This window comes from Eucyclogobius newberryi, unplaced genomic scaffold (assembly GCF_026437365.1).
Source record: "Eucyclogobius newberryi isolate DKJ021-1_F unplaced genomic scaffold, fEucNew1.0.hap1 SCAF_43, whole genome shotgun sequence".
Classification (NCBI taxonomy): domain Eukaryota; kingdom Metazoa; phylum Chordata; class Actinopteri; order Gobiiformes; family Gobiidae; genus Eucyclogobius; species Eucyclogobius newberryi.
Window position 1 is genome coordinate 317,472 of NW_027316090.1, and position 12,529 is coordinate 330,000.

Sequence of the window (12,529 nt, forward strand, 5' to 3'; positions counted from 1 at the left end):
GTTCTCGTGTCTTCGTGTTCTCGTGTCCTCTTCTTCTCGTGTCCTCTTCTTCTTGTGTCCTCGTGTTCTCGTGTCCTTGTGTCCTCGTGTTCTCGTGTCCTCGTGTTCTCTTCTCGTGTTCTCGTGTCCTCGTGTCCTCGTGTCTTCGTGTCCTTGTGTCCTCGTGTTCCTCGTGTTCTCTCGTTCTCGTGTTCTCATGTTCTCGTGTCCTCGTGTCCTCGTGTTCTCTTCTTCTCGTGTTCCTCGTGTTCTCTCGTTCTCGTGTTCTCGTGTTCTCGTGTCCTCGTGTTCTCGTGTCCTCGTGGTGTCCTCGTGTCCTCGTGTTCTTGTGTTCTCGTGTTCTCGTGTCCTCGTGTCCTTGTGTCCTTGTGTCTTTCTGTCCTTGTGTTCTTGTGTTCTCGTGTCCTTGTGTTCTCTTCTTCTCGTGTTCTCGTGTCCTTGTATCCTCGTGTCCTCGTGTCTTCGTGTTCTCGTGGTGTCCTCGTGTCTTCGTGTCCTCGTGTCCTCGTGTTCTCGTGTTCTCGTGTCCTCGTGTCCTTGTGTCCTCGTGTTCTCTTCTTCTTGTGTTCTCGTGTTTTCGTGTTCTCGTGTTCTCGTGTTTTCGTGTCTTTGTGTCCTCGTATCCTCGTGTTCACGTGTCCTCGTGCTCTTGTCTTCTCGTGTTTTCGTGTCTTTGTGTCCTCGTATCCTCGTGTTCTGGTGTTCTGGTGTTCTGGTGTCTTCGTGTCCTCGTGCTCTCGTCTTCTCTTGTTTTCGTGTCCTCGTGTTCTCGTGTTCTCTTCTTCTCGTGTTCTCGTGTTCTCGTGTCCTCATGTCCTCATGTCCTCGTGTCTTCGTGTCCTCGTGTTCTCGTGTCCTCGTGTCCTCGTGTGCTCGTCGTGTGCTCGTGGTGTCCTAGTGTTCTTGTGTTCTCGTGTTCTCGTGTCCTCGTGACCTCGTGTTCTCGTGTTCTCTTCTTCTCGTGTTCTCGTATCCTCGTGTCTTCGTGTCCTCGTGTCCTCGTGTTCTTGTGTCCTTGTGTCCTCGTGGTGTCCTCGTGTCCTCGTATTATCGTGTTCTCGTGTTCTCGTGTCCTCGTGTTCTCGTGTCCTCGTGGTGTCCTCGTGTCCTCGTGTTCTTGTGTTCTCGTGTTCTCGTGTCCTCGTGTCCTTGTGTCCTTGTGTCTTTCTGTCCTTGTGTTCTTGTGTTCTCGTGTCCTTGTGTTCTCTTCTTCTCGTGTTCTCGTGTCCTTGTATCCTCGTGTCTTCGTGTTCTCGTGTCCTCTTTTTCTCGTGTCCTCTTCTTGTGTTCTCGTGTCCTCGTGTTCTCTTCTTCTCGTGTTCTCGTGTCCTATTCCTCTCGTGTCCTCTTCTTCTCATGTCCTCGTGTCCTCGTGTCCTCGTGTTCTCGTGTTCTCTCGTTCTTGTGTTCTTGTGTCTTCGTGTTCTCGTGTCCTCTTCTTCTCATGTCCTCTTATTCTTGTGTCCTAGTGTTCTTGTGTTCTCGTGTTCTCGTGTCCTCGTGACCTCGTGTTCTCGTGTTCTCTTCTTCTCGTGTTCTCGTGTCCTCGTGTCTTCGTGTCCTCGTGTCCTCGTGTTCTTGTGTCCTTGTGTCCTCGTGGTGTCCTCGTATTATCATGTTCTCGTGTTCTCGTGTCCTCGTGTTCTCGTGTCCTCGTGGTGTCCTCGTGTCCTAGTGTTCTTGTGTTCTCGTGTTCTCGTGTCCTCGTGACCTCGTGTTCTCGTGTTCTCTTCTTCTCGTGTTCTCGTGTCCTCGTGTCTTCGTGTCCTCGTGTCCTCGTGTTCTTGTGTCCTTGTGTCCTCGTGGTGTCCTCGTATTATCATGTTCTCGTGTTCTCGTGTCCTCGTGTTCTCGTGTCCTCGTGGTGTCCTCGTGTCCTCGTGTTCTTGTGTTCTCGTGTTCTCGTGTCCTCGTGTCCTTGTGTCCTTGTGTCTTTGTGTCCTTGTGTTCTTGTGTTCTCGTGTCCTTGTGTTCTCTTCTTCTCATGTTCTCGTGTCCTTGTATCCTCGTGTCCTCGTGTCTTCGTGTTCTCGTGTCCTCTTTTTCTCGTGTCCTCTTCTTGTGTTCTCGTGTCCTCGTGTTCTCTTCTTCTCGTGTTCTCGTGTCCTATTCCTCTCGTGTCCTCTTCTTCTCATGTCCTCGTGTCCTCGTGTCCTCGTGTCCTCGTGTTCTCGTGTTCTCTCGTTCTTGTGTTCTTGTGTCTTCGTGTTCTCGTGTCCTCTTCTTCTCATGTCCTCTTCTTCTTGTGTCCTCGTGTTCTCGTGTCCTCGTGTTCTCTTCTTCTCGTGTTCTGGTGTTCTCGTGTTCTCTTGTCCTCGTGTTCTCTTCTTATCGTGCTCTCGTGTCCTCGTGTTCTCGTGTCCTCGTGTCCTCGTGTCTCCGTGTCTTCGTGTCCTCGTGTCCTCGTGTTATCGTGTCCTCGTGTTCTGGTGTTCTTGTGTTCTTTTTTTCTGGTGTCTTCGTGTCCTCGTGCTCTCGTGTTCTCTTCTTCTCGTGTTCTCGTGTCCTCGTGTCTTCGTGTCCTCGTGTCCTCGTGTTCTCGTGTCCTCGTGTGCTCCTGGTGCCCTCGTGTTCTTGTGTTCTCGTGTCCTCGTGACCTCGTGTTCTCGTGTTCTCTTCTTCTCGTGTTCTCGTGTCTTCGTGTCCTCGTGTTCTTGCGTCCTCGTGTCCTAGTTGTGTCCTCGTGTCCTCGTTGTGTCCTCGTGTTCTTGTGTTCTCGTGTTCTCGTGTCCTCGTATCCTTGTGTCCTTGTGTCCTCGTGTTCTTGTGTTCTCGTGTTCTCTTCTTCTCGTGTTCTCATGTCCTCGTGTTCTCGTGTCCTCGTGGTGTCCTCGTGTCCTCGTTTCCTCGTGTTCTCTTCTTCTCGTGTTCTCGTGTCCTTGTATCCTTGTGTCCTCGTGTCTTCGTGTCTTCGTGTTCTCATGTCCTCGTGGTGTCCTCGTGTCTTCGTGTCCTCGTGTCCTCGTGTTCTTGTGTTCTCGTGTCCTCGTCCTCTCGTGTCCTCATGTCCTCGTGTTCTCTTCTTCTCGTGTTTTCGTGTTCTCTTGTCCTCGTGTTCTCTTCTTCTCGTGTTCTCATGTCCTCGTGTTCTCGTGTCCTCGTGTTCTCGTGTCCTCGTGCTCTCGTGTTCTCTTGTTTTCGTGTCCTCGTGTCCTCGTATCCTCGTGTTCTCGTGTCCTCCTGTTCTCGTGTTCTCTTCTTCTCGTGTTCTCTTGTCCTCATGTCCTCATGTCCTCGTGTCTTCGTGTCCTCGTGTTCTCGTATCCTCGTGTCCTCGTGTGCTCGTGGTGTCCTTGTGTTCTCGTGTCCTCGTGACCTCGTGTTCTCTTCTTCTCGTGTTCTCGTGTCCTTGTGTTCTCGTGTCTTCGTGTCCTCGTGTCCTCGTGTTCTTGTGTCCTCGTGTCCTCGTGGTGTCCTCGTGTTCTTGTGTTCTCGTGTTCTCGTGTTCTCGTGTCCTCGTGGTGTCCTCGTGTCCTTGTGTTCTTTTGTTCTCGTGTCCTCGTGTCTTCGTGTCCTCGTGTTCTTGTGTTCTCGTGTTCTCGTGTTCTCTTCTTCTCGTGTTCTCGTGTCCTTGTATCCTCGTGTCCTCGTGTCTTCGTGTTCTCGTGTCCTCTTTTTCTCGTGTCCTCTTCTTCTTGTGTTCTCGTGTCCTCGTGTTCTCTTCTTCTCGTGTTCTCGTGTCCTATTGCTCTCGTGTCCTCTTCTTCTCATGTCCTCGTGTCCTCGTGTTCTCGTGTTCTCGTGTTCTCTCGTTCTTGTGTTCTTGTGTCTTCGTGTTCTCGTGTCCTCTTCTTCTCATGTCCTCTTCTTCTTGTGTCCTCGTGTTCTCGTGCCCTTATGTCCTCGTGTTCTCTTCTTCTCGTGTTCTGGTGTTTTCGTGTTCTCGTGTTCTCTTCTTATCATGCTCTCGTGTCCTCGTGTTCTCGTGTCCTCGTGTCCTCGTGTCTTCGTGTCTTCGTGTCCTCGTGTCCTCGTGTTATCGTGTCCTCGTGTTCTGGTGTTCTTGTGTTCTTTTTTTCTGGTGTCTTCGTGTCCTCGTGCTCTCGTGTTCTCTTCTTCTCGTGTTCTCGTGTCCTCGTGTCTTCGTGTCCTCGTGTTCTCGTGTCCTCGTGTGCTCGTGGTGTCCTCGTGTTCTTGTGTTCTCGTGTCCTCGTGACCTCGTGTTCTCGTGTTCTCTTCTTCTCGTGTCTTCGTGTCCTCGTGTTCTTGCGTCCTCGTGTCCTAGTTGTGTCCTCGTGTCCTCGTTGTGTCCTCGTGTTCTTGTGTTCTCGTGTTCTCGTGTCCTCATATCCTTGTGTCCTTGTGTCCTCGTGTTCTTGTGTTCTCGTGTTCTCTTCTTCTCGTGTTCTCATGTCCTCGTGTTCTCGTGTCCTCGTGGTGTCCTCGTGTCCTCGTTTCCTCGTGTTCTCTTCTTCTCGTGTTCTCGTGTCCTTGTATCCTTGTGTCCTCGTGTCTTCGTGTCTTCGTGTTCTCATGTCCTCGTGGTGTCCTCGTGTCTTCGTGTCCTCGTGTTCTTGTGTTCTCGTGTCCTCGTCCTCTCGTGTCCTCTTGTCCTCGTGTTCTCTTCTTCTCGTGTTCTCATGTCCTCGTGTCCTCTTGTCCTCGTGTTCTCTTCTTCTCGTGTTCTCATGTCCTCGTGTTCTCGTGTCCTCGTGTTCTCGTGTCCTCGTGTTCTCGTGTCCTCCTGTTCTCGTGTTCTCTTCTTCTTGTGTTCTCTTGTCCTCATGTCCTCATGTCCTCGTGTCTTCGTGTCCTCGTGTTCTCGTGTCCTCGTGTCCTCGTGTGCTCGTGGTGTCCTTGTGTTCTCGTGTCCTCGTGACCTCGTGTTCTCTTCTTCTCGTGTTCTCGTGTCCTTGTGTTCTCGTGTCTTCGTGTCCTCGTGTCCTTGTGTTCTTGTGTCCTCGTGTCCTCGTGGTGTCCTTGTGTTCTTGTGTTCTCGTGTTCTCGTGTCCTCGTGGTGTCCTCGTGTCCTTGTGTTCTTGTGTTCTCGTGTTCTCGTGTCCTCGTGGTGTCCTCGTGTCCTCGTGTTCTTGTGTCCTCGTGTCCTCGTGGTGTCCTTGTGTTCTTGTGTTCTCGTGTTCTCGTGTCCTCGTGGTGTCCTCGTGTCCTCGTGTTCTTGTGTCCTCGTGTCCTCGTGGTGTCCTTGTGTTCTTGTGTTCTCGTGTCCTCGTGTCCTTGTGTTCTTGTGTTCTCCTGTCCTTGTGTCTTCGTGTCCTTGTGTCCTTGTGTCCTTGTGTTCTTGTGTTCTTGTGTCCTCTTGTTCTCTTCTTCTCTTCTTCTCGTGTCCTTGTTTCCTCGTGTCCTTGTGTCTTCGTGTCCTCGTGGTGTCCTCGTGTCTTCGTGTCCTCATGTCCTCGTGTTCTCCTGTTCTTGTGTTCTCGTGTCCTCGTGCTCTCGTGCTCTCATGTTTTCGTGTCCTCGTGTCCTCCTGTTCTCGTGTTCTCTTGTTTTCGTGTCCTCGTGTCCTCCTGTTCTCGTGTCCTCGTGTCCTCCTGTTCTCGTGTCCTTGTGTCCTCCTGTTCTCGTGTCCTTGTGTCCTCCTGTTCTCGTGTTCTCTTCTTCTCGTGTCCTTGTGTTCTCGTGTTCTCGTGTCCTCGTGGTGTCCTCGTGTCCTCGTGTTCTTGTGTCCTCGTGTCCTCGTGGTGTCCTTGTGTTCTTGTGTTCTCGTGTTCTCGTGTCCTCGTGGTGTCCTCGTGTCCTCGTGTTCTTGTGTCCTCGTGTCCTCGTGGTGTCCTTGTGTTCTTGTGTTCTCGTGTTCTCGTGTCCTCGTGGTGTCCTCGTGTCCTCGTGTTCTTGTGTCCTCGTGTCCTCGTGGTGTCCTTGTGTTCTTGTGTTCTCGTGTTCTCGTGTCCTCGTGGTGTCCTCGTGGTGTCCTCGTGTCCTTGTGTTCTTGTGTTCTCGTGTCCTTGTGTCTTCGTGTCCTTGTGTCCTTGTGTTCTTGTGTTCTCGTGTCCTCTTGTTCTCTTCTTCTCTTCTTCTCGTGTCCTTGTTTCCTCGTGTCCTTGTGTCTTCGTGTCCTCGTGGTGTCCTCGTGTCTTCGTGTCCTCATGTCCTCGTGTTCTCCTGTTCTTGTGTTCTCGTGTCCTCGTGCTCTTGTGCTCTCATGTTTTCGTGTCCTCGTGTCCTCCTGTTCTCGTGTTCTCTTGTTTTCGTGTCCTCGTGTCCTCCTGTTCTCGTGTCCTCGTGTCCTCCTGTTCTCGTGTCCTTGTGTCCTCCTGTTCTCGTGTCCTTGTGTCCTCCTGTTCTCGTGTTCTCTTCTTCTCGTGTCCTTGTGTTCTCGTGTCCTCGTGTCTTCGTGTCCTCGTGTCCTCGTGTTCTCTTCTTCTCGTGTCCTTGTGTCCTCGTGTCCTTGTGTCCTCTTGTCATTAACATGTCTTTGTCTTGTTCTAGTTGAAGTGGAAACATCAGATCCTCTGAGTTTGGTCCAAACAGGAGCTGAAGAATCTCTCAACCTGGTTTATACCGTTCTGCACTATGCAGCTGGACTCGTCGCCCCCGACGACGAGGATGGTAACTACAAACACACACTACAAACACACACACACACACTCACACACACACACACACACACACACTCACACACACTCACACACACACACACACACACACACACACACACACACACACACACACTCACACACCAGCTATTTTTACTTCTATTATTTTTACTTTTATTATTTTATTGTATCTTTATTTTTATTTTCTTCCTCCATTTCCTCTGAAGACATGAGTCTGTCTTTACAGAGATCCTCTGGATCTACTGCAGTGGAACCACCACATGTCCCTGTGGGGACAACATGTCCCACATGTCCCTGTGGGGACATGTCCCACATGTACAGACTCTAATGCTGTACATTAGAGTCTGTACATTAGAGTCTGTACATTAGAGTCTGGACATTAGAGTCTGTACATTAGAGTCTGTACATTAGAGTCTGGACATTAGAGTCTGGACATTAGAGTCTGGACATTAGAGTCTGTACATTAGAGTCTGGACATTAGAGTCTGGACATTAGAGTCTGTACATTAGAGTCTGTACATTAGAGTCTGTACATTAGAGTCTGGACATTAGAGTCTGGACATTAGAGTCTGTACATTAGAGTCTGTACATTAGAGTCTGTACATTAGAGTCTGTACATTAGAGTCTGTACATTAGAGTCTGTACATTAGAGTCTGTACATTAGAGTCTGTACATTAGAGTCTGGACATTAGAGTCTGGACATTAGAGTCTGTACATTAGAGTCTGTACATTAGAGTCTGGACATTAGAGTCTGGACATTAGAGTCTGTACATTAGAGTCTGTACATTAGAGTCTGGACATTAGAGTCTGGACATTAGAGTCTGTACATTAGAGTCTGTACATTAGAGTCTGTACATTAGAGTCTGTACATTAGAGTCTGTACATTAGAGTCTGTACATTAGAGTCTGGACATTAGAGTCTGTACATTAGAGTCTGTACATTAGAGTCTGGACATTAGAGTCTGTACATTAGAGTCTGTACATTAGAGTCTGTACATTAGAGTCTGGACATTAGAGTCTGTACATTAGAGTCTGTACATTAGAGTCTGGACATTAGAGTCTGTACATTAGAGTCTGTACATTAGAGTCTGGACATTAGAGTCTGGACATTAGAGTCTGTACATTAGAGTCTGTACATTAGAGTCTGGACATTAGAGTCTGTACATTAGAGTCTGTACATTAGAGTCTGTACATTAGAGATGGCAGAACTGTCGGGGAAGAGTCCGTCTTGATGTACAGCTGTGTACAGAGTGTCATCTACAGAACACTGGAATGAAACCTTGTGTTTATTGATTGTTTATTGACCAAGTGGGAGCCTGTAGCTAGTGAAAAGGGTCGGCCCGAGGACCGACCCTTGAGGCACCCGCAGCTGACTGTATGTGATCATGATTTGAACTGTCCTAGTGTCACAAACTCTGTCCTGACTGTGAAATATGACTGGAACCAGTTGAGTGCGGTTCCAGAAAGTCCAACTACTGACCGAAGGCGATGGACTAGGAGGGTGTGGTCCACAGTGTAGTGACTATAGTTCTGAGGGCTGGAGGAACCTGACCACAGTGGTCAGTTCTGAGGGCTGGAGGAACCTGACCACAGTGGTCAGTTCTGAGGGCTGGAGGAACCTGACCACAGTGGTCAGTTCTGAGGGCTGGAGGAACCTGACCACAGTGGTCAGTTCTGAGGGCTGGAGGAACCTGACCACAGTGGTCAGTTCTGAGGGCTGGAGGAACCTGACCACAGTGGTCAGTTCTGAGGGCTGGAGGAACCTGACCACAGTGGTCAGTTCTGAGGGCTGGAGCAGGAGGGCTGAAGGTTTGATGCCACTTTATTTGTGAAGAAGTCCATAAACCGACTGCATGGACCTTCACTGCTGTCGGCGTGTTCGTGTGTGGCAGGTTCTATTGTTGAGAACAGCTGCTTGGAGGTTCCAGTACTGTTTGAGATTTGTTGTGAAGATATTGGGACCTAGCTGTGGCGCTCGCTCTGGTGTAGGACTTCTGATGATCACGGCCTGTTTGAATACTTGTGTGTTCTGAAGGAACTGGAGCTCTGTGGTGAACCAGGAACCCACATGAAAATGGAACTGTTTTAGTTTGGATTGGTGCATGAGACTCGAGGTTGTGTGACTAATGAGAGGCTTTGTAGATCCTGGTGGAAAAGTTCGTAACATTTGTCTGCATTTGTGTCCTTACTAAAGAGGACATGAAATGAAGTAAATAATAGATTATAATAATATATATATTATTTTTTTTTCACACCAGTGATCAGGGGCCGGGCTCCGCTACTGGATCCAATATGGCCCTCGGAGGAAAATAATTGCCCCCTGATCTAGACCATGATCAGGTTTATTACAGAGAAAGATCTGGTCCTGATCCTGGTTTGGATCTGGTCCTGATCCTGGTTTAGATCTGGTCCTGATCCTGGTTTAGATCTGGTCTAACTCTCTTGTTTGTTACAGGAAACTTGTACGCGGTTCGTAAGAAAGGTGAGTTTCTGTTTGTTTGTTTGTTTGTTTGTTTGTTTGTTGATGCTTTCAGACTGGTGCTTTTGTGGCTCTGCAGCTTCAGACTCTTCTTCCTTCTGTCATCTGTCCATCAACAGTTCTTCTCTGTTCTTCTTCTGTTCTTCTGTTCTCCTGAGCTGCATGTGTGTGTGCTCGTGCAGCAGTGAGCTGGCTGGATGAGGACGAGCCTGTGGGGGGCGCTCTGGAGGCTGTGGGGGGCGCTCTGGAGCCTGTGGGGGGCGCTCTGGAGCCTGTGGGGGGCGCTCTGGAGCCTGTGGGGGGCGCTCTGGAGCCTGTGGGGGGCGCTCTGGAGCCTGTGGGGGGCGCTCTGGAGCCTGTGGGGAGCGCTCTGGAGCCTGTGGGGGGCGCTCTGGAGCCTGTGGGGAGCGCTCTGGAGCCTGTGGGGGGCGCTCTGGAGCCTGTGGGGGGCGCTCTGGAGCCTGTGGGGGGCGCTCTGGAGCCTGTGGGGAGCGCTCTGGAGCCTGTGGGGGGCGCTCTGGAGCCTGTGGGGAGCGCTCTGGAGCCTGTGGGGAGCGCTCTGGAGCCTGTGGGGGGCGCTCTGGAGCCTGTGGGGGGCGCTCTGGAGCCTGTGGGGAGCGCTCTGGAGCCTGTGGGGAGCGCTCTGGAGCCTGTGGGGGGCGCTCTGGAGCCTGTGGGGGGCGCTCTGGAGCCTGTGGGGAGCGCTCTGGAGCCTGTGGGGGGCGCTCTGGAGCCTGTGGGGGGCGCTCTGGAGCCTGTGGGGGGCGCTCTGGAGCCTGTGGGGGGCGCTCTGGAGCCTGTGGGGAGCGCTCTGGAGCCTGTGGGGGGCGCTCTGGAGCCTGTGGGGAGCGCTCTGGAGCCTGTGGGGGGCGCTCTGGAGCCTGTGGGGGGCGCTCTGGAGCCTGTGGGGAGCGCTCTGGAGCCTGTGGGGGGCGCTCTGGAAGCTGTGGGGGGCGCTCTGGAGCCTGTGGGGAGCGCTCTGGAGCCTGTGGGGGGCGCTCTGGAGCCTGTGGGGGGCGCTCTGGAGCCTGTGGGGAGCGCTCTGGAGCCTGTGGGGGGCGCTCTGGAGCCTGTGGGGGGCGCTCTGGAGCCTGTGGGGGGCGCTCTGGAGCCTGTGGGGGGCGCTCTGGAGCCTGTGGGGGGCGCTCTGGAGCCTGTGGGGGGCGCTCTGGAGCCTGTGGGGAGCGCTCTGGAGCTCAACTCTTCTGCAGGAGGTACTTTTACTTTTACTGATCTGATCTTTAGATGTTTTACAGAAATCACTCTCCTTTTGACCTTTTCCCATTAACTTAACTTTACTTAACATTAACTTAATTTATTCATGTTCTCGTAAACGGTCGTGGGTGAGACTTGGGGCCTTAGGCGGGTTCATCCTGGACAGGGACCAGCTCGTCGCACGGGTCACACCTGCGTCAAATCCTCCTAAAACAACAACCAGGATTTGGGCTGTACCAACCTGATCACCCATGACATCCTCCTGCTAGATGATGTCCCGCCGTGTTCCTCCATCAGAGCACGAGCTGGTTAAGGAGCATCAGCTCCTGGAAGCACAAATAATCAGAGAGAGCTCCAGCCCGTCTGCTTCACCCATTGTCTTGGTCCGGAAAAAGGATGGCAGCATTTGTCTGTGCGTTGACTACCGTCAACTCAATTTAAAGACCTGAGAAGAAGCTTTCCACTACCACGGATCGAAGAGACGATTCTCCACTATGGACCTGGCCAGCGGGTGTAACAAAGTCCCTGTTGCGGAAAGTGAGCGGCACAAAACGGCTTTCTGTACGCCCTTCGGTCTGTTTGAGTGGAATCGTATGCCTTTCAGGCTCTGTAACGCCCCCGGCACCTTCCAACGCTTGATGCAACGTGTCTTTTGGGACCAGCAATGCCAGTCTCTCCTGCTTTACCTGGACGATATAGTAGTGTTTTCGTCCACAGTTCTGCAACACCTGGAGAGGCTAGACGTGGTGCCGGGGAGGTTACAGAAGGAAGGGCTCGAAGCTAAATTGAGCAAATGACGCTCTTCCAGCGGGAGGTGCACTACCTGGGTCATGTGATCTCGGATCAGGGGGTGGCCACGGACCCGAGCAAAATCGAGGTTGTAGTCATCTGGCCTACACCATCCACGGCCACGGAACTGCGTTTTAGCTTAGATTTGAACATTGTTAGAGTAGAAGCCTGTCTTACTACCGACGTTTTGTCGAGGGCTTTGCCAAACTGGCTGCTCCCTTACACCGTAGAGTTGCTGAACTGACTGGTAAACGGTCCAGGAAACGGCCTGTCCAGAGTGCTGCTGGACCCTGGACCACAGAATGTCAGCAGAGCTTTGAGGCCTTAAAAGCCAAGCTCACCACGGCCCCGGTACTTCCCTACGCTGACTTCTCCCTCCCATTCATTCTGGAAGTCGATACAAGTCATGCTGGATTGGGGGCAGTGCTCTCCCAGGAGCATACACCAGTCGAGGGCTGGGCCCGACTGACCGCAACATGTCCAACTACAGCCCCATGAAGCTAGAGTTGTTGGCCCTTAAGTGGGCCCTGGCTGAGAAATTTAGGGAGTACCTGCTAGGCCACAAATGCGTGGTCTATACGGACAACACCCCCCTGAGTCATCTCTCCTCAGCCAAACTGGGAGCTGTGGAGTAGCGCTGGGCCGCCCAAAATTGACAAGCCCTCTCTTCAGATGCCCTCTTAGTGCTGGCCCAGTGGGACCGCCTGGTAGAGTTAGAGGGGCTGCTGTATCGGCAGTTGTTTCGTCCTGACGGTGGTGGGGCTGTGTATCAACTCCTTCTGCCTAACGCCTTGGTCCAGAATGTCCTCACCCAGGTCCATCAGGAGTATGGACACCAGGGAATAGAGAGGACTCTGGCCTTGCTGCGTTCCCGGTGCTATTGGCCAGGTATGTCACGGGAGGTAGCCCAATGGTGCCAGGCTTGCGAGAGATGTCAGCATGCAAAGGACAACCAACCAGTTCTTCACGCCTTTATGGCCACTTACTGGCTTCACAGCCAAACGAGATCCTTGCCATTGACTTTACCTTGTTAGAGCAGACCTCTGCAAGTCTGGAAAATGTGCTGGTCTTGACGGACGTTGCAGTTCCAACCCGCAACCAGTACGCCTCCACTGTGGCGCAAGTCCTGGTCACAGAGTGGTTTGCAAAGTTTGGTGTGCCGGCACGCATACACTCGGACCAGGGACGATACTTTGAGAGCACTCTTATCCAGCAGTGGTGTAAGTTGCACGGGATTACAAAGTCTCGTACTACTCCGTACCACCCAGCAGGCAATGGGCAGTTTGAGCGGTTCAATCGAACGCTTCACAACATGATACGTGCTCTTCCTGCATCGCGTAAGAGGGACTGGAGTGTTTGCTTACCCCAGGTGCTTTACGCATATAACACCACTCCTCACCAGTCCACGGGGGAGTCTCCATTTTTCCTGATGTTTGGGCAAGAACCACGTCTGCCTATTGACTTCTTGTTGGGTAGAGTGCAAGAACCCGTGGGAGGAAGTGTACATGAGTGGGTGAAGGTGGCTTTCGA

The 12,529-nt window shown here is 52.0% G+C and overlaps 1 protein-coding gene across 1 annotated transcript in view; it reads left to right on the plus strand.

The window, feature by feature from the left end:
- The window catches only part of LOC140379596 (uncharacterized), a 111,452-nt gene that overhangs the window by 9,205 nt on the left and 89,718 nt on the right, over window positions 1–12,529 (plus strand). The window contains exons 4-7 of the mRNA XM_072464279.1: window positions 6,391–6,510; window positions 8,972–8,998; window positions 9,178–9,224; window positions 10,191–10,209. Coding sequence (XP_072320380.1) covers window positions 6,391–6,510; window positions 8,972–8,998; window positions 9,178–9,224; window positions 10,191–10,209 — 213 coding nt within the window. The remainder of the gene's footprint in view (window positions 1–6,390; window positions 6,511–8,971; window positions 8,999–9,177; window positions 9,225–10,190; window positions 10,210–12,529) is intronic.